The following is a 25,847-nucleotide window of genomic DNA, read 5'->3' on the forward strand; positions in this document are numbered from 1 at the left end:
TAAAAATATGTATAATACATCATATTGTGAGTAAGAAATACTGCTGTAAAATGGGGTCTATAAATATGTCTATTAAAAATAGGGATGTTAATGATAAATTATTAATAGATTAATCACCATTAAGAATTTAACCAATTAAAAATGTATTAAAAGATAATCAATAGTCTAGAAGTGGCAGTGATTGTGCCTCATTTGACATTCCTTTATCTAACAGTGCCATTTGTTGAATAAGGAAACACAAACAGAAAACAAGAAAAAATTAATATGGGGGAAAAAATGTACATTTTCTATCTTAATAATTCTGAATGTCAATCAATTGCTAGCTTCTGAAAGGGTGAGATAAGTCCAAGTCTTTTGACTCAAACTTTCTGACACGCCATCGAAGAATTGAAATAATGTATTATCATCTATTAGAAACTTTATTAATACCATGAATAATTCATACTCAGCCATAGTTCGCTACACTGGTGTGGATTTTTAAAAACTTTGCCATTAGGGGGCGATGCTACTGCAGAGGTCCCTATCAAACATGCTGTCAAATATACTGTAACTCATTAAGCATTCTTTCTATTATCACTCATTACTCACTCATAAATCACAGACAGGACACAGATTTCTCAACACAGTACATGCCATTTTTATTAAGAGTTGGTCGATAAATTGTCATCGTAGCAATGGCTCTTATAGAGTTCTGCACAGTATTGGAATTTAGTTAGACTGGATAGGGTACACTTGCAGTAAATGTTTATGAGGGATATAAAATATACTAAACATAGCAACATCATTCAGAGCATTCAGCAGGACAAACCTTTATCAAAGTGGCAATGCAGACAGTGGTATACAGTATAATGCCCAGTTAAGATACAGAGCAGAAGTTGTGTACTTTTCAACATGATGTATCCTTCTTCCGTTGATAAAACTGTAAGGCAGTAAATGTTTTGATTGCAATGTAGTACGGCTTTTTCATCAAATGACTGATTTCCTCATGGTTCAACAAAATTTACAACTTTAAATGAAATTAAACAAAAAAGCTTCTTGGACTAACAAACAGAAACCAAACTGTGTGTATGTGGAAAAGTCTTGAATGATGTGAAAATTTTCTTGCAGTATCTATTATGACAAGATGGCAACAAAGCAGCAGTAGATACGTTTAAATATTGAACTAAAGAAGACTGTAGAAATCAAAGACGACGAAGAGGACGTGGATGGTGGGAGGCGGCAGCAGCTGAGTATGGTCTCCCTGTGGAAACAGGTTGTGCTGAACGCAGCCTCATTAACCGTCAAACTTCATATTTAACCCTGGGCATCACTCCAGCTTCAGCAGTTCCACATCGAATATAAGAGTGGCGTTTGGTGGGATGACCCCAGGGTGGCCTGTCGGTCCATACGCCATATCTGGTGTGCAGGTGATTTTTGCCCTCTGGCCCAAACTCATCTGTGAGGCACAGGAGAAAAGGAAAACACAACTCAGTATGCTGCATATGCTCCTTGTTGTGCAGTTTTTGAAGTCCCACACACCACCACATGGGAGCCAAGAACAGTCATTCTTGCAATAATTTGTTTACTGCCGTTACCTCGATCACACCATTGTCACTAGAAAACAAAAGGTTGTTAATAATATCTATTACATGTCTTTGTTTAATCTTCAATCCTGATTGGTAAATTACAGCATTTTAAGGTCTGTTATTTCTGTATAAGAGACCGTTGCTATGAAGAAAAGACTGTTATGGATGCAGTTCTCATTATAGACCCTGTAGCAATAAAATAATTTATATCCATAAAATCATCTTAAAACTATTATCTTGTGTCAATTTTTTTTTTTCGTAAGTAACCACGTAATTAGTGGGATTATGTACAGAGAGCGGGCCATTATTGTAAAATAAACCCCTTAATAAACTTATCAGAGATCAGGAGGGGCATGCCAGCATGCAGAGATGGCATCTTGACTGTAGGAACTAATTTAAGTTATCAGATCAAGGAGTACCCATTATTAATCAACACATAAGACTGTACTTCAGAGATAACATTTAGATCGTCATTAAGGGAGATTAAGACTTGTCACGATGGTGATCTAGAAGGCTGAAATCAGATGTTATCAAATGACCGACAGTCAACACTAATTTTCTCACTTTCTCTTTAATTATCCCATGATCTAGAGAAAACAAATATCATTTTCTTATGATAAATTATCCCCACAAACCTTCCTTGTTTTCTCATAATAATGAAATAAAATAATTGTGATTTTGAGATAAAGCTATTAAAAAAAATATTGCAAGCATGGCCATTTTTGCACAGAACGGCCTTTTTCACAGAACACATTTTAATTTGTCATAGCATTATAGTGTGACGATGAGTGCAGGACCCCTGAAACTGAAGCAGCTAAATGGAATTCAGCCATCGTCCATTTCAATATTTACAGCTGTGTGTTTGAAATTTGTGACCTCTATCTTTTTTTTCACAGCCGCCATTTTGACATGAAATAGTGAACACAGGTATTACTGATGATAGTGATTACGGTTGTGTTCCCTTCAGGTCAAACAGAGTCAGGGTGCTGCTACTGTGTATGCTGACTCGCTGGAAAGGCTCTGCTACACTAAATGGAACAGGGCCTCAATTAGTATGATAAGTAATTATTTCATATCAATATGTCAACATGTCTCCTCCTTTAACTTCAAGATGAGCATTAACACTAATGAGCCTCATAAATCATTGAAAACACCTGAGCAATAAGAAAGGAGTTTGATAAAAAATGTTCAATAGTCTCACGTAAATGCAAACCGCCATGAAAGCATGTAACAAATATGCACTCCTCATAGGCGGCCTGTCAAATTCCCTGAAATTGGTGTGGGCAATGAGTGACATACAAACAGCGATTCATTTAACAGGTACATAGCTTGGACGTCCCATTGACATGTTAGATACAGCATGGAGTTACATGTGAGACAGCAAACAGTGACAAACTCAGTGCAGATAAGGAACGACATATCGGCGCACTGGTGTAGCAATTTTGTTTTTTAAGTTGGACAACTATCAGGGTGAGGCGGCTCAGACATATGGTAAGAGTTCAAAGTGAAAGAGCTGCTGCTTCGCATCGAAAGAAGCCAGCTGAGGTTAAATTTCGCAAATATAAATAATAAATGAACTTTTAGTTACAGGAAAAAGGGTGGAATGTCGCGTAGTAATGACCCCACTGACTCTTAACTTTCCCCTCTTACCTGTGCTACTCCTTCCTCCCAGCCCTTAATGACCTCCAACTTTCCGAGCTTGAACCTAAACGGCTTGTTCCTGTCTCGAGAGGAGTCAAACTTCTTCCCATTCTGCAGTGTACCTGCCAAAGAGACATTATATTAACAAACCTTAGAGAGGACAGAAGCATTAGTAGTTAAGAAACAACTCAATTCGGTGATCTGATAAAGGCCCATTTTTATGGCTCTTTTTTCATTCAGCAGTGTGACGCCAGATCAATGTACGCCCTTTCCTCAGTAGCTAATATTTTGGAATGAGGGGCATTTTAAGATTAATGATGATGATCTTGGGTCTGTTTCAATTACCCAAATGAACAAAGGGAATGTGAATCAGGAAGCATTGGCCTGGTTTAGTGGATTATTTTTGAAGTTAACTAGGCCATTGCTTGCCTGTATCTAGACCACAGGGAGAAAGGGGTAACAAAGGCGGAGCAGTGCAGGACTGCACTCTTTCAGAACACTGACCGACACTTTAGACAAGATAATACGACTGGGGCCGTTAAACACTTATACAGACATAAGGACACTTCATTTGTCAATTTAATATGCTCTATCTTACATCCCGTAGACACTTTCCCTTGGAGGAATCCAAGCTGCCATCTGAAGCCATGTTCTGTTACCCTGATAACATTCAATGTCCAAAGAGGAAGTCATCAAAACAAATACTTATTTTTTTTGTGCAGGACCTACTTTGTGGAACAAGCAATATCTCCCTGTAGGCCAACAATATGCAGATAATTTTAGCTGAGGTGCTGTGCTTGTCAAGGAGTTCATAATAAATGACTTACAAAAGCTTAGTACACCGTGCACCAACCAACAAACCAGGTAGATTATCATAGTCAACAAAATAATGAATTTAGCTCATTTTTGCTACATGATCAGTACAATCAGGGTACACTGACCAATACCATGTCTATGAACACTTTACATCAGTGTACCCCAACCCTGGTCCTCGGGAACCACTGTCCTGCATGTTTCCCTGCTCCAACACACCTGATTCAAATGATCAGGTTGTTGTCAGGCTTCTGCAGAGGCTTGATGACGAGCTGATCATTTGAATCAGGTGTGTTGGAGCAGGGAGACATCTAAAACATGCAGGACAGGGGTCCCTGAGGACCAGGGTCGGGGAACACTGCTTTACATTATAACTGTCTTTATGGTAGAAATACATAATTTTTTGGTGGAAAATTGTGGGAAATGAATGATGGTCCTGTCAGGTATGAGGCATTTAAATGCCTGCATTAAACTAAAACAGATTCCATTCTGGTTATTTCATCTATTAAGGTCGTGTCATATTTTATCTTTTGCGATATATTGTCAGTATTTGTTTCATTGTAAAAAATAACTCATATTGCGATAACATTATAATATTATAGATCCATACTGTGATAATGTCAATATTATGGTGGAGAAGGAAGAAAAATGCCTTTATCAATGTGGGGGTGGTTGGTTACGAAAAGATCAGATGTGAAACAGACCAATTTCACCACCTCAGGCAGCAGCAGCCAGTTGAGCTCAAGAGCTCAACAGCTGTTATGAGTCCTAAACCAAAAATATTTTTCTATATTTTGTCATACTGTCAAAAAAACTGCCAATGCAGAATATCCTAATCTATCATTATATTATTTTAGGGCCATATCACCTACCCCTAATATCTATACATATTATTGTACTGTAGATATTGGGGCTGTTAAATTATGGGCCAATAATGGGAAATTTATATATTAATTTAATATTCCAATTGTGAAATTATAACTGATAAATATTGGCTATAATAATATCAGACTTGACAGACTATCAAAGCAATTCATTTGAATTCTCAGGCAAAATGTTCTATAATAGCCAACATATATTTGTGAAGGTTTTTGATGTACTACAAAATAAATAAATAAATGAACAGAAGAGTCAAAACTTTTGTAATTTTTGTAACCTTTGTTGCCATAGTGCTGTCAGTTATACTACATCTTAGACTTTCTTAACCTTAGGTGTGCATCCATCAACTACATATTATACAAACTTCTTTTTATAATACAAAAATGTGAAATTATGGGTTATCTTATATGTATTGGTCATGAGAAGCAGGTAGTTATTTGGTTATTGTGTCAGCTAGAGAAAAAAAAAATCATATTGAGCACTGATCCCAAATTTTTTTCCTAAATTAGTTTCCAAAAAATGTTCTATGCTATGGTATGTAGAGTACTAATATTGTAACACAAAATGACATATACAGTAATTGAATATTTATCTATAGGTAGCATGAATGAATGAACTTTTTAACCATAGTTCACAGTCTTGCAGGAAGTATTTTGTGGGATAGAATTTCAACAACATCCTCTTGCATGTTGGGGGCAGCTCACGCTGCAACCGTCCTTTGATTTATCTTACTCTGTCATAATTGAACAAGTGTGAATACTTGGCATTTAAAGTTATGTGCTAACTTAAGTTAAGTGATGGCCTCTGGCTCATCTGGTCCTATGAATGTTGGTACTGTACTGCTTCTCTCCTTTCATCCCCCCTAAACTTAGTAGGTCCATCATTTCCAAGAATCACAGTAGGCCAGATATCAGCGGGCTGGGCTCGCTCCAACTATGGAGTCATCAAGTGCACGCACAGAAGCAAATACCACCTGCTACAGGGCATTCGAGTAGCAAAAGCCTTCTTGCATCAAACTGCAGATGAGTGGCTTCAGTTTCTGGCAGTGGTGGCTGCAGCTTGCAATGAAACACTGATTCGCAGTGTTCACAGGTGGGAAGTCAGTGAGGGATCATATCCTGCTGTTGCACTAATGACTCCTGCTGGCCGGTTGGTTGGGGTGTCTATTCAGAGACTGCTGACGTAAAAGGAGGTATTTTACACCTGACAACTTAACACTATTGGTAATGGGTCCTAAATGTTACGCTAAAAGGAGCAGCTAACAATCATACTGGAGGAGGCAATACTGTCCAGATGAGGGGATAAAGCTGAAGATGTACGATGTGAGATTTCCGATTTTAGAAATGTTGATATTTAATTCTTACTCCTACTGTATACATAAATCATGTATGATGTAAAGCCAAAGCTCGTGGGCACAGGCTGAGTGTTCACACTGTTCTAGTGATGGAACAGTATGACAATATCATATCATGATTACACTGCCTAAAATGAACATAGTTATCAGTATCATTAGTATTTTTAAAATGTGCTGAAAATGCTCAAAAAGTACTGATACACAAACTTTGATACTGAAAACCTCTCAATGATTTGAAATGTCATCATGTCCTTTATGATGTCAGTGTTTTTACTGAGGCAAAACAAACCCACCATTGCTAACTTGGGTTGATGCTGGACAGTGTATTTACCACGAGTTTTTCAAAGCACAGTAATTAAACAATAACTAATATCTGAAACTGTAATGCTAATCATTGGGAACTTTAGCACAGTATATTGTGAAACTGATTACCATTTCCTCCCTACACTGTAGATGTAAATTCAAACATCCCATCAGTCCTTGCAGACTGTTCTGGCTAATGACAAATTTTCATTTGAACACTCCAAGGTGAGTAGAGGTTCATTTGCTAAATGTAGAAATGTGCTGTCTTGATCATTTGTGCCATAAAACAGTGTTGTGTATATGGACTTGCAGGTAGCTAGAAAGACACGGACAGTATGGCTTGTCTATTTTGATCATTCTCACGTTTGAAAATTAATACAATACTAAAATTTCATAGTATCAAAAGTACTGAAGCTAAAAAAAAAATAACTCATTCAAGACCTTGTTTAGTCTTTACTGTCCAGCCTGAAACTTGGCTTGAAGCAAAACCACTGTGTGCAGGACTAAAAAAAGATAAAAGTATCAGATTTTGTGCACCAAGAACTATTTATCTTTCTGTCAAGGTACTGAAAGTGGTATCGTTTTTTATACAAGTATTGCATCAAAGTTTAAAATTCTGGTATTGCGACAACTCTATTCCAGAGACAACTGGAGCTAGACTAGCTATGTTTTAGTATGCATATTTTCTGTCAATAAGACACAATGTGTTGCCAAATGAATGTCAGACTCAATGGTTGCTTCTTTGTGCAGGTGCAGTGAGAAAAAAGATGACCTCAGGTAAACGACTTGTGGCTCTGCTTCAACTGTGCAAGAGCCTGACAATGAAAATGAAAAATTTCTGAAATGTCAAGAAGTTGTTTGGTCCTCATGCCCCCGTACAATGCACAGCCAACAATGCCTAATGAAGCTGAAATTTGGTCTGACTCTAAAATGAGTCATGTGGAAGCGTGTTCATATTGTACAGTGTATGCCCAACTTAACAGCAACAGAGACTGTGGTACACACTGGCAACTGGCCGAAACCAGTTTGAGAAAAAACAATGGAGAAACACCACCTGCTCCTTGTTTCCTGTGGAAAATACACAGCAGGATTGTTCCAAACAGAAATGGAAATGGAGTCTGTGTCATGTACTACCTTCAATTCTTGTGACAATAAAGAGCTTGGCTAAACAGGTTATGTTTCACTCATGACTGTCAGACTGTATCTTGCAGGAAAGCAAAAACATCCAGAACCACTCCAACACCACACTTGTATCAGTGATCTGTTATCACTGTTTGGACGGCTAAGCATGGGTGGGGTCTCTGCAAAAATAAAGCAGGACCCCACACTCTCTCCTCATGAAAGGCTTTCACTTGGTAGTGCTCTGGCTAGATCTGCAAAAAGCTGTGGCACACAAGGGTGGCGTTATTTTTACTCCGCTTACTGTATCCTGTCTCGCCCCCTGTCTAGGACCACTGCCAGCACAACAACCCCGCCCCCAGCACAAGTGTGGATGAAATGAGACGCGTGTAAAACTATCTGTCTACGACAAACTTATATGTGTTGTCGTTTCACAGCCGCAAGCACACTCGTCTCAGTGGAAAGAATTAAATTTGTTTCATTAATATGTCAAGTGCGACAAACTGGTAGTAGGTGCAATCTGTAATTAGTATTTTCAGCAAAGGCAATAAATAGCTAACTTGTTGCTACAGCCTGGACAGTGTGAGAATGATCCTCAGCCATGGCTGTAAAGTTACTCTAACACTATCATCACACATGCCAAACCAGGGTCCACTCTAAGCAAGATATGGTGTGTCCTGGTTCTTCAGTGACCAGCAAAGTTTGCTGGATAATTATTAATGTGCTTATGACACCGCTGTCATATTTTCCTCATAACCCTCTCCCATCTCTTCTGTCAAGATGGTGGAAGAAGATTGTGCCTGCTCTCTATCAGAATACAAGCTGTGAAAGGCCTCTTAAAAACAAAGACAACTCAGTATTGAATTATGTGGCGTTCCCTCACCAGGTGTCCACCTGGAAGCCATTATTTGGCAAACGTGCTATCTGATTTAGGACCTTTCATCCTAACTTAGAAGCTGCACATCAACTCTTTTTTGCTTTCTTTGAGGTTATAGTATGCAAGATTTGTTGGTTGCTGTTTGTAAATGCACCGTTCAGAGTAGGTTCCTCCTTGCAAGGGGAGAGAGACAGCAGCAATGGTAAGACAGTGAATTAATCGAGGGATTGGCATTACCCAGAATAAAGTTTCAACCTCTTATCGTGTGCATTGTTATTGACCAGTGGATGTACGCCACTGTCCATAAGTTGACGCTCAGAAATGTCCAGAAAACAGCAACATAGTGAGAAAATAAGGAAATCCCTCTTTTTGTGGGTGTTTATTTCACTGATCAATTTGGTTTTAATTAGTTATATGATGGTATAAAAAGGGGGTTTCACTTCATGATTGACAGCTGAGCTCTGTTCACGATTGAGTCGGCCAGTTGTATGGGCAGGAACTCAAAAGCGTGGCTCCAACCCTGATCACTACCGCGCAGACTCTGGCTCCAAATGCTGTCACCAGTGCAAGATGGCAGCACTCATATCCAGAATATTTTGGCTTCAGTTTTGTATGGTAGAGCCATGGCATCTTTCTTTATATTTCAGTGGTTGAGAGCTGCACATGTATAGGACTGGGGTAATTTGTCGATGTAATTAACGTCATTGTGCATGGATTACACTGATTTGCATATTGTGTGTTGGTGTGTCAAGACAAGTTTTTAATGTGTATTTTAGGTAAAGTAATTGTTACATAATATTTTAAAAAATGTTAGACTAGTCAATAAATTCATCGATAGATTAATCAATTAATTGAAAAAATAATTGATAGATTGATCATTGAAAAAATAATCGTTAGGTGCAACCCTACACATGCACAGTACTGATTGGACACTAGCAAGAAAATGGCGACAAGTAAAGACAAAGCTGAAGCACAGCCAAAAATTACAATTATTCTGGAAAAAGGAGAAGTTTAGTTCAGTGGCAACAGAGGATGTGGGTGAAATTCAAACTATGTACTGAGCAATTTGCTGCAAGTTTGAGAGCAAGGCAGATAAAACAGTCATTTTTCAAAGGCACTTAAAATTTCTGAAAATTCTTGCTATAGAACCTTAACAAAAGCTGGCAGCATCTTGCTTGCATGGAAACTAAGTGCGCTGCCAAAAACCCCTCTTCTGTGGGCTGGCTGGTGCCTGTACAAAACATTAACATTGAAGCAACTCAAAACTGTAAAATGAATTACCCCAGCATATCATGTTTCAAAAAACACTAATTTACAAGTTCCACTTGTTAATATTTGATAATGAAATAAATAAGACAATTTGGAAAGGGGTAAACAAAAATTGACTTCAGGCAAGTAGATCTCTGACCAACTAGCCCAAACAAGCAAGTGAAAAAAACATCACCTCCAAACCTTGACAGTATGCTTTTAACTCTGCAATACATGAACACTTCCCATGGCACTCAACCACAACATTCTCCCTTGGAAAGCTAGTTTGGCATCTCCTGACATACAACCCGGTGTTTCAGTCTCTATTTCTGTGTCACACCAAAGGCCAGTAGGTCTCAACTTCAGCACGTTTCATGGTCTGAGGCAAACATGGTAAGGAATTACGTCCACATTTAGGCCATGACATCATACCCAGTAAGGCTGTTCCTCCGAAAAAGTTTCATGCGTCAGCAGAGACTGACAGGGCTGTTTATCAAGTCAATCTAAACCCACAGGCTGCTGCAGGTTTCTTCAAGCTGACTGATACCAGATCCATTTTCTTCCTTCAGTGAGAGCCTGACACAGAGGGGAATGAGCTTGTGACTGCAGGATTGCTGGCTCAGCCTGGCACTCAAACCCCTAATGTAGGGACAATCAACTTACTTTACCAGGGGACCACTTTTGAAAAATGACAAGAGGCCAGGGGCTAGTTAATAAACAAACGTAATAACAAAATATTTAACAGATAAAATGAACAAACATTAAAAGCCTCATGCATTCTAGCTGGAAAATGCTTTGGTTAAATTTCAAAGAGTTTATTCATCATTACACATAGCTGGAACCTCTTCCATCATGCAAACACTGAGAATTTGGAATGGTTACAGGGATGCACCGATTGACCGGCCAGAGACCGGAACTGGCTGGTTTTCAGCGTGACCAGCCCTGAGCGATGACCGGCCGGTCAGCATCACATATCCGATTCTGTGCCCGTCAGTGTCACGAACATGTTCTGCATGATGGTCAAATCATGCATGCAGCAGACAAACTGACCGTGATATTACACCCACCACAGCGCTGATCACAGGTACACACACTCAGACACAGAAGAGAAAACAGATAGTCTACAACGAGACAGAGCAGCTGAAAATAAAGCACAACAGCCATAAACTCTGTAGTTCTTCAGGCTAATGTTTAGCCAGCAGCAGACTGCTGTTCACAGAGGGACAGTTTAATTCTCACCTCCTGTTCTGGCTGAAGAATAAACAACCTGTGTTGATTTGTCTCCTGAAACATTTTCTCATCCAGACTCGTTTAACTTCTGCGTCTGTTTTTCTCACAGCAAAGTTTTTCGCAAACTGTGTGTCCGGTTGGTTTACATCTGCTTCCACAGGAGATGTGAAATTGCATCCCGCTGGGCTGGAATGAGCATGGTCTGTCGTCCCTCTCGCCAAAGGACCCCATTACCGTGATTACAGAGCATTTGGACCTGAATAAACAGTTAACACTGATTTGTGTTCACATTTTTTGATTTTAGCAATGGAACACTGTTTTTGTTCATTTATTCAGTCATTTATTTATTTATGCATCTATCCATCAGGCGCAGCGTTATGGGTGGGCCTAACAGGCCTGGGCCCACCCACTTATACAGCTGGTCCATCTTAAATGACTGGGAAAACATATATTTTCTTAACTTTTATTTTTAATTATTAAAATCAGCATTTTAATACACCTTTAAGACAAAAAAGTTTCCATTTGACAAAAAGACAACATTTATTCGGCTATTTACACATGTGAGGTCTGGACCAATCACAGTGGGCCATAATTCGTTGCAACAGATATGTTACGCTTGCGCATGTCACACTATGGCGGTTGTTCATCAGAAATGATGACTTGTGTACTGAGGAAAGCTTATCATTGTTTTATTTTATACATGCAAATGCATTTTTCATCAAAACTAGAACATCTATAAAATGTAGACAATACAGGAGGTAGAGCTGAATATTGCTGCCTGACTTGACTGTCTTCAGATTACCTTCACAGCACAGATAGTTAAGTTTCTGAATGAACAGCGCATTGCAGCGCGCTCTCTCTTCTGTTTTAAGTCATTGTAGCTCACCCATCATTCTGATCACTTCATTTCTCTCTCTCCTTACAATCAATTTAAAGAGTAATCCAGCCAGATCAAATGAAAATGCATTAAGAAGAATACAATGACAGTTTTCTTAATGAATTGATATACTGATCTACATGATCCATAGTGAAAACATAGATAAGGAGATATCCTGTGCCATTTGAAATAAATATAAACTGCAGATTGAAACTGTTAAAAAGATTTTAAAAGTGTCATAATCAACTGGAAGTGCTAGTCGCCATCCACAGTATGATACCAGTGAGTTTTGTTAAAGTGTGATTACCAGTTGGAAACAGTGTTAACAAGCTGGATCAAAGCCAGGCTGATGGTGGTGACCTGTCTGCAGCTTTTTACTGCGTGCTTCGGTGGGAGGGCTGGAACAGGTGTGTTTGGGTCTAGTCGTGGTGACGTTAACGGGCAGGAGATTGGCAAGCGCTGTGGTCGGGGCTGGGAGAGATGCTCTCATTTTGGCTAACACTGGCCGCAGCGCTACCTGTGCTTCCCACCTTGCTACGTACGATTCGTTTAAAAAAACGCTGATATTTTTGCTTGGCGGGGCGAACGGTTGGGGAACCTCCGGTCGTCCATTTACAATTTTTGTTTGTTTTTTGTTGTTTTTTAACGTAACGGTCGGAAACTCTCTCTCCTCCGCTCTCTGAGTGTGGGTGGGTGTGTCTGTACCGGTTCATGGGTGTCTGCTGTGAGAGAGGAGCGAGGGGGGAGACCCATCCATCACAGAGGAGAGGAGAAATGCATTGTAATGAATGTAATGAAACAATAGCAACACATTAGACTCTGAACTTGCACAAATTAGAGTTAGCTTTTATATTTGATAAAAAGAACACCTGTTATAGGCCCTTTTGATTAAAATAAAAATTAAATAATGGAATTAAAAAAAAAATCTCCACCTTGAATTCCTGTGTGGGGGTCCTGTTGGCAGGGCGGGGGCATCTGTTACACTATAGGGGAAACACTGATCTTAATATAAAATATAATAAGGCCTGGCTGTAACTTGGAGGACTTTGGAGAAAATTTAAATAGTATTTAATAAATATTTAATAGTCTGTTTTATTATGAACATCCGATTTAAGTTTTACAAGAAAAGTGGCGAAAATGTTTGTGAATGCTGTCAATTACAGTTGGAGTTAGTTAACAACAATAGCAACAAGTATTTTCAAAATGGAAAACGGATAAATAACTACAGAAGACAATGGGTGTTACATTTATCATCATCTATTTTACCACGTTTCCAAAAAAGACACTGCAGTTCAAGGCTGGATTACAAATCTTTGTAAAAGGTACAACATTAGTGTTACTATTAGCTTAAGGTTAGCCTTTCCTGCTCAGCTTACTTAGCTAACCCCGTCACTTTTGCAGCAGTTGGGAAACAACATGTGAGACTTCTCTTGGTGTTGAGAAGCAGAGGTGCTTATTAACTGACACACTGTGACCTGTACTGTACATTTACAGCCAGATTGACAATTTGCTGCAAAGTTTAAATTTCTGCTTCGCTATGAGCAGCACCGTCATTCATCTGCTTCTCAATCTACCTCACTGCAAACTATGAACACTTAGGTACTGCCATTCTTTAAAGTAGCTATGCTACCCTTATGATAGCATGCTTCAATAAAGTTCAATAAAATGGAACTACTAAGGCAGTCGCGGTAAACCGTCATCCCAAAGAAATATGTGGCTTTGTCACCGTGGTCAGAAAAAATCCATACTATCATGCCCCTCGCTACAGTTAATGTCTAACCCTGGACTGATAAACATAAATCTGAAACTACCTACCAGGGACAGAATGAATGTCACAGTAAAGCTTTTAGAATGAAATACACATTTATGGGATCAGAAGTATCCTCATTTCTGTGTAACTTTTGCTCCTCTTCAAGTGATAAATGTCTTCCTATGCATAGCTCACCATCTGATCTGACTGCACTGTTCAAAGCCTGAAAGGCTATCGCACAAAGATCAGCCTTCTCTGTTACCATCGGCCTCATTCATACCATCATACAAAAGTGGCATATCTGTCCCTCCTTGCTGGAAAAAACAGCCTGAATCAATTTATTTTCATTCTGAATTAGAAAAGGGTTGGAAGGCGACTTGACACTCTATGGGGAGTCAAATTTGGCCCACAGGCTACAAGATGAGTATCACTGCCCCAAACCCCAAATATCTCTTCAAATCTATGATCTGCCCCTGACGATTTCTAACACTGGCTTTTCAAGCTAAGGACCAGTCTTATGCATTTGTAACTGGACTGGGCAGCTCACTGTGTACATGTGTGAAAGCACAGCGAGACAAGTGAAAGATAAACCAAGAGTAAAACTGACGATAACACATCTCAGGCCAGCTTGAACCACTTCTGCCTGCCTGTCAGCAGATAGAAAAGAAAGACAAACAAGAACGCGTGAGGAAGAGCGAGCAGCTTTTCTAATTATTTTCTCCTGACACTTTCACAGAGTCAGAGCCCTTAGCTGCTGCCTTGTAGCAAATGAGCGCTTTGCTAATTTGGGCATCCACAACTCTCACCAGAGTCAGAGGGGGTCACTGGCGTGTCTGTGTGTCTATGTGCTGCGGCATGTGTGCGTCTGCATGTTTAAAATCCCAGGGGTGAAAGTGAGGGTCAAGAAGGCCTGGCTGGCAGTGAGAGCGTGTCAGAGTGTTTCTGGGAGAATGAGGCTCCCTAATGTTAAATGCTGGAAACAGAGTGGTTTCAAATCCCATGATGGACCCAGCCTTACTGTTTATCTTCGCTCTACTATCAGGAAAACTAACACCGGCCCATGGTGCAGTCAGTCAGTGGAGGCTACAGTCTGTGGCTCTGTGCTAACAGCCAGCTGGATAACTTGGAGAAGCTTATGTTCCGACTCTACAGCCAGCCTCTATTACTATCTCCTTATCAGATCCCCAACTAATCTTGTGTTTGAGCTTTTATATAAAATAAACTTGGGTTAGCCTCTGTTACCGCAGCGTACTGTTGATATTCCTGGATAACTAACCCATGCTGGCTGACTGCATCAATTAATAGGGATTCACCAAAATAGAAAATTAGCTCATCTGAGTTCAAGGATTGCTTTCAACCTGTTGACTCCTTAAATTACAGGTTATAGAGCTGTGACAATTAGTCAATTAATGGATTAGGCACTCAAGAGAGAATTAATCTGCAAACATTTTGATAATCCAGAGGTTTTCAAAGTAGCAGGAGGGCCTCTCAAGGGGGACTCCAAATAGTTTCAGGGGTGGCTCAGTAAATGAAAGTGAAAATATAAATAAATAAATAATATATAGTTATCAAAAGGAGCTCACACAGCCTAAATGTGTGATTTGGTTAGAGAGCTAGTGCAGAGATACAGCAGTTTGGGGGAATTTTACCATTTTTCCCACTTTACCAGAGTCAGAAACTAATATATTTTTCAAACGAATGCCGATCCAAATAATGCTGAAATACGTCAGTTGCCCTGCTGCTGCGCTGCATTAAAAGAATCAAGTCTTTTAAATTAGTGAATACTGATGAGTCCATGTGCACATTTTGAGAAGCTAATAAATGGCTTTGGAAAGATGTTTTTTTTAAAGTATTTGTTGTAGTCTGATGTTATGCCAAACAGCAATATTGGGCCGTCATGGCTCAACTGTTGAGTGTCTAAGGGATCAAATAACATTGTCAGGATCCCATAGGCATCCAGGAATTGAGCTAAACTAAGCAAGTAAACTTGAAGGAGGCACCTTTTTCAAAGCTTCGTCTGAAGAGAGGCCCACATCTCTGACTTTGAAAACCCCTGTGATAACTGATTTCAAAATTTAAAACAATCATACCATAATCGTTTTAATATTTTTTCCCAATGAAAATGAGAATAATTGATGCAAAATTTATTTTTCCCTCTAATATCAAAAATCATATAGTAAGTGGAAGATCAGTTTTAGTAATACCAGTTAAGTGGTTAAGTGGTATACTTTTTCAAAATCATTCTGCCCTTAGGAGAAGACAAAATAAAACACTCCTTTTAAGCATCACTGTGTCATGTGTGACTTGATCTCAGGTGCATACATGCCGTTCTGTGAGGTACATACTGTACTACTAATCAGTAATTACAATACAAATGCTCTAATTTTCTCTGAGAACACAACATTACCGGACTAGTTTCCTGACTTGTGTTTAAAACTTACTTTCACACAGTGTACAGCTCTACTTTTAAATACCAGTGCATTCTTTTCTATCTATCCACTGAGAATGCACTTCCCCTGCTGATACAATAACATATTTATAGCTCTTCTTTGTGCAAGGTCCTTGCTTTGGCTTAACTCTGCATTTTGCATGCCACTGCTGCCAAAATACCAGGAGCTTATGGGTAAATCCCGTGAGTCAGAAAGGAAAAGCAAAAAGAGAAATGCGGTGTTCACTCTAAACAGTCACAGAGGCATCCCCAGGCCTCAGCACATCATGATGGGAACAGATCTGGTAGATGGGACGCTGTAGCCAGACACATGATCGATACAATGGAAAACAGACGTTCGTATAGTCCTAGATTTACTCATTTACCAACCAAATAATAGACCACCAGGCAAAGAGCGAGTGAGTATCAAACTGTCACAAGACTCCAGACTGGGATGTACCATTTCTCAACAGAGCAGCTTCATGCGCTGAGATGTATCATTTCCAATTATAGCATTATTCATTACTGCAGTAGCTGATCTCTGCAGAGTTCAGGCCCAAAGGGAAATCTGGTAACTTCTTCCACTGCCCCAAAAAGCTGAACACAGTATTTGTTATCTCAAGCTGGCCTGGGTATTTCTGACTATTATCACATGCTAATCAAACAAGGCAAAAATTCTTATATGAAAGTGGTATAAGAAGTAGGGATGTATGATAAATATCAGAAAATTTGCATTATCATTTATTATTCTGATAATGAGATTATAGCTGATAAATATTGGCTATAATAATATCTAATGTGAGGGATTATGTCAAGTGTTTAATTAGATTTTTTAGGCAAAAAGCCCTATAAAAGTTGAAGTATATTTGCAGAGTTCAACAATAATGTTTTTTGTTTGTTTGTTTTTTTCACTTGGCCAGTCAGACATGTAGGTCAGAAATCTACTTGCTAAAACGTTTACTTGTAAAACCTGCCTTATTAGCTGTTATTAAATAATAGCAAAGACTTAAATTAACTTCATTGTTTAATCTGAGGCTGCAACCTCTATAAAATGTGAGAAAATAGTGAAAATAGTCAATCTCAGTTCCTCAAAGTCCAAGATGACGTCTTTAAATGACTTGATTAGTCAATCCAAAACTCAAAGACATTCAGTTAGATGAACAAACTAGGGCTGTCAAAGTTAACACGATAATAACATGTTAATGGAAATTCCTTTTAATACCACAGTTTTTTTTTGACATGTGATTAACGCATGTTCTGTTACCGTAGTCCAATTTGTCTCCACAAAACATCTGTCACTGTGCTGTATTACTGTAAGTCATGATGAAGAGTCCAGACTCTGTCTGTCCCTCTTCATCTCCTTGGTGTGTGTCGGTGTGCAGTTTGCTGTTGTCTAAAACATCCTCAGTGATGTAAACTGTCAGAGTGACACTGATGTAAATGATCCTGCTGCCTTAACACAAAAACAAGAATATCACACACCGTTTCGTCAGACTGAACTGAATAAAGTTGAGGATTTTTCTCTGCAGAGGACAATGTTTTATTAAAGCTATTAAACTATTATTTCCAAAAATAATACTAAATAAATGAATAAATGCATATTAATAGTAACAATTTCCTAAAATACTGCTGGTTCTGTGGTGTTTGAATTTTTAATCTGAAGCTTGGAGTTTCCTAGAAGCTTCAATTGAATTTTATATTTAAACTTTTAGTGCATTTTGGCCTTAATGTTAAATTGAGTGGGTCAAAATGCTCATCTGTGCCTGATGGACTTGGATTTGTCATGTTATTATTGGAGCATATTTTTTTATTGCAATGCAGTGCCTTTGAGGGTTTGCTTTTGTGTGTTTTTTAACTACTTTACTAGAAAAAAATAAATGAACATTTGAGGAGCCAGAAGTGATCATCCATCTTTGCTCACTACACTTTAGTCTTTTTTTACTCTAAGGTGTGCATTAACAATAGATTATATGAACTTCTTTTTAAAATACAAAAATGTGAAATTATCAATAAAGTAATCAAGCCAAGTATGGAAAGGATCCTCAACTTCAGGACTAAAGCATGTAGATTAATACTGCACATCCATGCATACACACACACACATTATACTCACACGCTTGTATCAAACCTGTGTACTGCAGAGGCAAAGCCACAGAGCACGCAATAAGTTTTATAACCACGTAATAACACTGTGATACTCAGACAGACTGATGACATGTGAACTAGGCTTTGTTTACTTTCTGTCTGACCTAGTTGTCTGGACTGCCAAGCCCGGGGCACCGAATAACCCAAATTTATTCCCAAACGTCTCGGCGTCTTACTGCCCCGCCTCAAAGTTGGGCAATCTGACAGGAGACAAACAGGAAAAAGAAAGCATGTATGTGTGTGCACGTGTGTGTGTTTTCAACACCAAGTTTCTCCAATAAAACAAAAGCAAAATCATATTTTCTGGTTGAAGCTCCACCCTGTCTTTGAAACTGTATGCGACACACAGGTGCATACATGTCTCGCAGACAGACTGTGTACACTGTGAAAGCTTGGCTGCAAACTGAGCCTGCTCCAGATACTGTCAAACACACACACACACACACACACACAAGAGGGACAAATTTCCTCTCTCAACAAGGAGACAGGAAAGACGTCTGGTTCTCATGATTTTCAGCACCAAAGAAAGAGTCAGTTACCTATGTAATGAACAACACATGTCTGGCCCTTCTTTGGAAATGTTCTTCCTGTTGAGAAGAGAGAAAACAAGTGTTGTTATTGTGTCTTGCACACAGCAGAGGCTGCCAGATTGATCTTGTAGATTAACAGTGACTGGGTTAACTCTAGTAAGGTGTTCCTGGCAGGGATGCCAAATCTTTCTTAAGCCTGCAGACACATTGAAGTCAGATATGTGTCTGCTATTAGTCTCACGTTGAAACTTTAGCCTGCAGGCTTCTTTTCCCAAGGCAAGGGGCTATCAAATGCCTCTAGGTTAATCACATTATTAGCGCGTGAGGCGCCTTGCATGTCTACCAAAAACAAATTCTCAATTTAAAGGGACTGGTTGATTAAACTTGCCAGATTTAATCCGTTTAAGAGTAGCAGTAGTTAAGTATGGAGACTTCTAGAAAGATGCAGTGCAGGGCAAGCGTCAAGTGATGATGAATAACACAGTAAAATGGGCTTTACAGACCCCTGATAATATCCCGAATACTAGTGTTAGTTCATATATTTCAGACAAGTAAAAACCTTACCACATTTACCATCAAACTTTATACTTTATTTAAACTATGTTAATATTTAACGAAATTTGAACGACATTCCGGGGAACTACCCAGACACCACCGCCACCACCCCCGCATCAAAGCACACACAAGCGGATAAATCAACTTACCATCACCAGGAGATATTGTGTCGACTTCCACGCCCATGGTTGTGCTACTTCAAAGACTGGCCCTGAAACATACAGCCCAAAAAGTCGTTTCGACAGCCAATGTTACCCTTTTTACGGCTACAAGACGAGCTTTATCCGAGGAAACATGCATTCACGGACCACTACCGACCGACCAGCAGCCAAAGCCAGCCGTGAGACAGCCAAGATATTTTCCAGTGTGGAGCGAGACAGCGTAGAGATCTTCAACTACACCACGTTCGTCGCCTGCAGCTTTGCAAAACACTTGCTTATTGTGGCTTGAAGGGAACCCTAGAACCGCGAAATATCTCGCGAGAGTGATAATTCTAAGTTAAATCGTGATCTTTCCTGACGGTTTTTTTTTGTCTCCAAATCCACCGAGAGCTTAACCACGACACTGTCATATCGTAAAACACAATTAACTTGTACATAACGCACTATGAAAAAGATAACCCGTACAACTCTCGCGAGAGAGTTCTCTTGCAAATATAGGATTCCCCTCATGACACACGCATGGGTTTCAAGTTTCAAGTGAATACGACAGCCGTTATCTTATGCCAGTTATGCTAATTCTTCATTTTCTGTTAGCTATATTCTGTATCATAGTAAATAATTAATGTTTCAGTTGTCTTAAACTGTAGAGCATTTGATTTTAACACACGCAGCGCCCCCGAGCGGGAAAAATGGCAAAAAACAAGACAACTACAATTCAACTACATATCCCATGATGCACCAAAAATGATAGTTTTGCTTCCGAGTCAGAAAGAATCAACGTTCGAGGCACATTTTAGCCGGTAAAACGTGAATTAAATGGCTAGACCTAATCTTTTAGTGTTTCACATGGATTCCAAGTAAGATGTTTGTGGATTTTTAAGGTACGTGTAGGGTAAAATTATACATTTGTGTTGATTTTTTACGCTTATTATGAGTTATGCTACATGTATAGGGTTACGATTTAAAACATCACAGTTTGAATGTGAAAACTTCTGCGTCTTACGGTGGTTGCTAACCCTCTCACTGTAACCACGTATCTAATATAAACTTTATTCAGAAAGGTAGCATTCTGTTATTTTCTATAACCTCCCCGTGCATTTGTTATATCATGATTTCCATATCCAAGATAATGTGTTCCAGTATTAAAGTTGTCAATAATGAATGTTATTTTTCAAAATTTAGCTAAATCCATAATTTATTACTCTTTTGCTCAGGTTTGATGAGGAACAGCGTCTCTAATTGATAAGGGGACACCTTACTTTGTTCAATGGGATCATGGCAGTTTCTCTAGATCTAAAATAGAACTGTAAATGCTGTGTTAAGACACTCCCACTCAACACATACTATTGTTAACGCCCTGAGGCCCTAACAGCACCTCTGTGTTGTTAAGGTCATTCAGGCATAAGCAGCTATAAGTGTTCGTCACCACAGTCTCAGCTCAGGCAGAGGGGATTAATGCATGTACTTGGAAGGAGACACGGGAGAGGCTTTTGCTATTCTTAATCTGCATAGGTAGCACTAGCTACTAGTGTGCGGGACCCATTCAGATCAGATACAGTTCTCTGTCTGTCATCAATGTTAACTTTCTGAGTCATATATATTGTTTTCTCTTTTAACAAGCTTCCTCACACCGGCCAGGATGGATCTTGGTAAAGCAAAGCTTCTTAGGACAGGTCTCAACACTTTGCACCAGGCCATTCACCCTGTGCATGGAATAGCTTGGACGGATGGTAAGCAGGTCTGTCTGACAGCTCTCTACTTCATCAATGGCGAGGTGAAGTTTGGTGACACCAACGTCATCGGGCAGTTTGAGCACGTCTTTGGTCTTTTCTGGGGCCCACTCTGCTGCTCCGACTCCCCAGCCTTGTTGGCTGTTCAGCACAAGAAGCATGTCACCGTGTGGCAACTACAGCTCAGTGCTCTCGAGCAGAACAAGCTGCTGTGCAGTCAGACCTGTGAGATGAGCGAGCCTTTCCCCTTGCTCTCCCAGGGCTGTGTGTGGCATCCTAAACTGGACATTCTGGCTGTGCTGACCAAGAGAGACACTTCTGTGCTATTTTCTGTTAGGGTGGACAACAGGAGAACCAAAGCAGACATCAAAGGGAGTGGACTTATCCACTGTGCATGCTGGACTAAGGATGGTACGCGCCTTGTGGTGGCTATCGGCAGTGCTCTCCACTCTTACATCTGGAATGACATCCAGAAGAGTCTGGTGGCCTGCTCGTTCTGCCCCATCTTTGATGTTGGGGGCTATATCTGTGCCATCGAGGCCACAGGGGAGGCTCAAGTAGCTGTGGCTACGGAGCTGCCTCTAGATAAAATCTGTGGGTTAAATGCAGGCATAGCCTTCGACATGCAGACAGACGCCGAGTCCCTGCAAGGCCATGGCTCTCATGTGGTCATGTCGGATGACGACAGCCCTCTGGACTCACGAAGAAGATCATTTGAATCAGAGAGGTCCTACATCCCCAGCTCAGGCCCTCTAGACCTCACCCACCTCTTGGCAAGGCACCGTCGCTCTGATCCCAGTCCTCTTATTCATCTGAGACGCAGAGACACTCTGACAGGCTCCGGCCAGGACTCCTCACACCTCATCCTGGTCACCTACGAGCGTAAAGTCACAACTACCCGCAAAGTCAGCATACCAGGGATTTTGGTTCCAGACATTGTGGCGTTTGACCCACGTGGCTCCACAGTTGCAGTGGCATCCAACACCTGCAACATGGTGCTTGTGTACTGTATCACAGCCTCTGCCATGCCAAACATTCAGCAGATCTCTCTGCAGACGAATGAGAGGCCCAAAGGAGTTTGCTTCCTCAACGACAAGATGCTGCTGCTGATGGTGGGCAAGCAAAAGTCCAATGACCCTGCCTTCCTGCCATCGTCTAACACAGATAAATACATCCTTCGTCTCTTGACCAAAGAGCTGATGTATGATGGCGAGACTTCTATCACACCATCCCCCTCTGCTCACAACCATGAGTCCACCTCTAATTTCTGCGCAGGGATTAGGAGGCACTCGGAGCACCTATCTAAGGATGACAGGGAGCGCCCAGGGATAAAGGACTTGGTGTTGCCTGGCGGGGGAGTATTTCGTTCACCAGGCAACAGGCGCAGGCTGGTGGAGGAGGTGAGGAGTGGTGAGCCCAGCCCTGTCACCAGCTCCGTGGACTTCTCAGACCGAGCATCAGACAGAGCCCTGTCCAGTGGCTCCTCCATTGCGGTGGAGAATTTCGACATGGACCACGTCAACCGCATGGCCAGCCTGGCAGTGGCCGGCCAGGTGAGCCGAGACTCCAGCCGGGCCAGCTCTCCTCGCCTTGAGCCGTCAGACAAGCTTCACACGGAGCCGACACTGCCCATGCCTGAAAAGACATCGGGTCAAGCCAAGGAGCGTGGGCTGGAGCAACTGGTTCACAACATGGAGAGGCTTTTTACACGCTTTGCAGACGTCCAGCAGTGCCTGAGCGAAATCAGAGATTATACCCAAAATGGCAAGAAGGCCCTGACTGTCTACCCTAATGCCTGTGAACCCCCTTATGTCAATGTCACATGTCAGGTACAGTTATACTCATTAAATTTTCTCTGTGTTTTTGTAACTGACTGTGCAGGAGACGAGGAGAATCGCTTTGTTTTTACAGCCTTTGTCATGAGCCGCTTCTGCACGAGGGCTTAAACACCTTAATCAGCTGCAATTTGCACTGTAAGGATAAGACACCCGAAATCCCTGCTATCGGTTAATGTGTTACAAACACCAAATCAAAGCAGGATGTATTAAATTATCAGGTATCAGATTAAGATATTGATTATAGAGCTGCAAGGATTAATCCATTAATGGATAATGTTGTTCACTGTTAAATTAATTGGCAAATATTTTGGCTATTGAAATAGATTGATCAGTGTGAGCATTTTTATTAAAAAAAAAAGTCACAATTGTCTGATTTTGGCCTTTTGAATGTTTCTTTGGGTTGTGCAAAACAAAACAATTGCGAATGTCATCTTGGGCTTTGAACGAAATGGATTGGACATTTTTCACGTGCATAATTGCAACTCTAATCTAAACTGTTATAATAGCGTTTAGCTTGAGTTGTTTGATTTATTTCTGATGGCGACTGTTTTGGTTTACTTTGTCCTTTGTGCACTTACAGAAGCAGTTATCAGAGAATGTGTTCATTGATGAGCGGAGGCCAGTGCTGCTGTGTGATGGGAAGCTGTGTTTACGTGCCCTTCAAGACCTCTTCAACCTAACTATTGTGGAGATGATGTATGGTATGTGCAAGCTTGTTAAGTTTTATAAATAGAATGCAGTACTTTCTTGCCTGCATCCTTTTAAATGGAAAAATCTACATCACCTTCAATACTTAATTGTTCTCAGTTTGATCTTATAAGTCCATTTAAATTTTTTAATTGGTTAAAGCCGTACCTAAGCTGCCTTCCTAAACTCTTTTTATTGCAATGCCTTTGAGATTAACTGTGTTGTGACACAGCATGTACAGGTTTAATAAATGAAAACTTCGAGGAGAACCCTTTTATACTGCTTAAGGTGTCCCCCTGTGAGTATTTTTAGCAAGCTTACATGATGGGCTTCCCTCATCAGGTCACCTTGAAGTCATCAAGTAGGTTATCCAAGTCACACGCTGTGCAGCTATTTGTTGTACCTTTTTTAAAACCTAATCAATCAGAATTTTCATTGAGGAAGAACCTCCATATTTTGTTACGCAATCCTCATTGACAATATATTCTAGCATTGTTCCTCTGTTCATGTGTATAAGCTATAATTGGACGTGATTAAAGGCCTAGGTCAGATTAGAAGGTTTTAAAACAAAAGCAGCTTACTACTAGTTAATGTGCATAGTGCTTTGTTGCTGTAGCAAAGACTGACTGTCCCTAAACAGAGACACAGCAGCAAGTCATAGCTATCACAGGCTACATTTGCAGTGGTCTAACACCTCTTTTCATAATTAAAGAGAACTCAGATTTTAAGATTAAGATTTAAGATTTTAAGTCATTAGTTTGATAAAGTTTCTCATTATAATGACCTACAGAATGTTTATTTTTTTCATCACATTTGTGAAAATGGCCTGTGGAAAAACAATGCTTAGTTAACTCTCTTGTGTTATTTTTCCAGGTCCATTGTGGGTTGTACTTGTGGCAGATGCAGATGGCTTCATACCTTTGACGTTCAAGGCCAAAGAGGAGCTTACAGTGCGGAACGGGAAGCGGAAAACCAACCTACGGACTCCTGGGAGTCCGGACACCTCCTGCCCATCCAGTCCAGCCCCGACCCAAATCTCCAGCACGGCCACAGAGGCTTCCATATAGTGCCTCTTAACACACACCTCAATTATGGACTCATGCAGTTGTACCCTTATTACAAGTATACAAGGCAGAGTGGATGTGGCATGAATATGGCCTCACTAATTTAATTTCTGTGTTAAATTTATTTTTGTACTTAACAACTGGCGATTTGAAAAGGGCTGCCTATTCAGATGTGATGTTTACATGTTGCTGCTTTGAAATGAAAGAAGTTTGAGTCCTGGGCCATGTTTTTTTGTTTTGTTTTTTTGACAAAATGCAGTTCAGTTGTTGAGGATCCTTCATTAAAGAACCAGCGTGTAGGATCTAGTGGCATCTAATGGTGAGCTTGTAGGAGAAACTATGGTGGCCCCATCTGAAACCAGTGATTGGTTTGTCTGTTCTAGGCTACTGTAGAAACATGGTTGCCTCTGTGGTAGAGGCCCTGTGTTCTCTGTAGATATAAACAGCTCATTCTAAGGTAACGACAATGCAACAATTCTTCTTTTCAGGTAATAACACTCTAATGAAAAGATGCTTATGAATATGATATTCCATTTATGCCATATTCTGCCAATAAATCCCTATAAATCTTACACACTGGACCTTTAAAGCACAACACCAGTTGTAGTGCCATGGCACTGTAATACAGCTTTGAGTATGTTATGTGGATGTTTAAGACATTTTGAATTGTCCTGATACAGGAACTAGTAGAGGCTCATGTCTAATGTAAATGTTTTATTTGACCTTTGTTATGTTAAAGCACTGCAGGGATACACACACTTATGGAAATGAGGTGTATGAAATTCAAAATTTACCTATAAAATTTCTGAATTAGCACTTTTATGGTGAATTGTCCCCCTTAACTATAATTTAACCTTGTTGTACAACCCCCTGGGGATATCTGAAATGTTGAGTTGAAGCACTTTTTCTTCTGCAGTAACAAAAGTGACCACAAGAGGGGGCAAGACTCAACAGAAACTTCCCTGTCTTTGCAATACATTGTCACAGAGCTTGATAGGAGACCAAATGAGTGTAAAAATGTTTAAAAAAGAGATCTTTTGTTAGCTTTTCAAA

At 40.1% G+C, this 25,847-nt stretch overlaps 2 protein-coding genes across 3 annotated transcripts; one reads left to right on the forward strand and one right to left on the reverse strand.

The window, feature by feature from the left end:
- Positions 1–613: 613 nt before the first annotated feature.
- Positions 614–19,654, reverse strand: fkbp1b (FKBP prolyl isomerase 1B). Its single transcript, XM_084736970.1, has 4 exons — positions 19,464–19,654; positions 18,769–18,816; positions 3,216–3,328; positions 614–1,435 (listed from the first exon to the last, which is right to left on the reverse strand). The coding sequence occupies exons 1-4, from the start codon at positions 19,498–19,500 to the stop codon at positions 1,307–1,309; spliced, it is 327 nt and encodes a 108-aa protein (XP_084593096.1). The 5' UTR covers positions 19,501–19,654; the 3' UTR covers positions 614–1,306.
- A 187-nt stretch (positions 19,655–19,841) lies between these two features.
- On the forward strand, positions 19,842–24,853 carry wdcp (WD repeat and coiled coil containing). 2 transcript variants are annotated; one of them, XM_084736968.1, is made up of 4 exons: positions 19,842–20,356; positions 21,096–23,034; positions 23,624–23,744; positions 24,604–24,853. In XM_084736968.1, exons 2-4 carry the CDS (start codon positions 21,115–21,117, stop codon positions 24,795–24,797), a joined length of 2,235 nt encoding a protein of 744 aa, XP_084593094.1. In that variant the 5' UTR covers positions 19,842–20,356; positions 21,096–21,114; the 3' UTR covers positions 24,798–24,853. The 2 variants fall into 2 exon arrangements, with proteins under 2 accessions (XP_084593094.1, XP_084593095.1); XM_084736969.1 differs by lacking the exon at positions 19,842–20,356 and having other exon boundaries at positions 20,388–23,034.
- The last annotated feature ends 994 nt before the right edge of the window (positions 24,854–25,847 follow it).

This window comes from Lutjanus erythropterus, chromosome 15 (assembly GCF_056507025.1).
Source record: "Lutjanus erythropterus isolate fLutEry1 chromosome 15, fLutEry1.hap2, whole genome shotgun sequence".
Lineage (NCBI taxonomy): Eukaryota > Metazoa > Chordata > Actinopteri > Lutjaniformes > Lutjanidae > Lutjanus > Lutjanus erythropterus.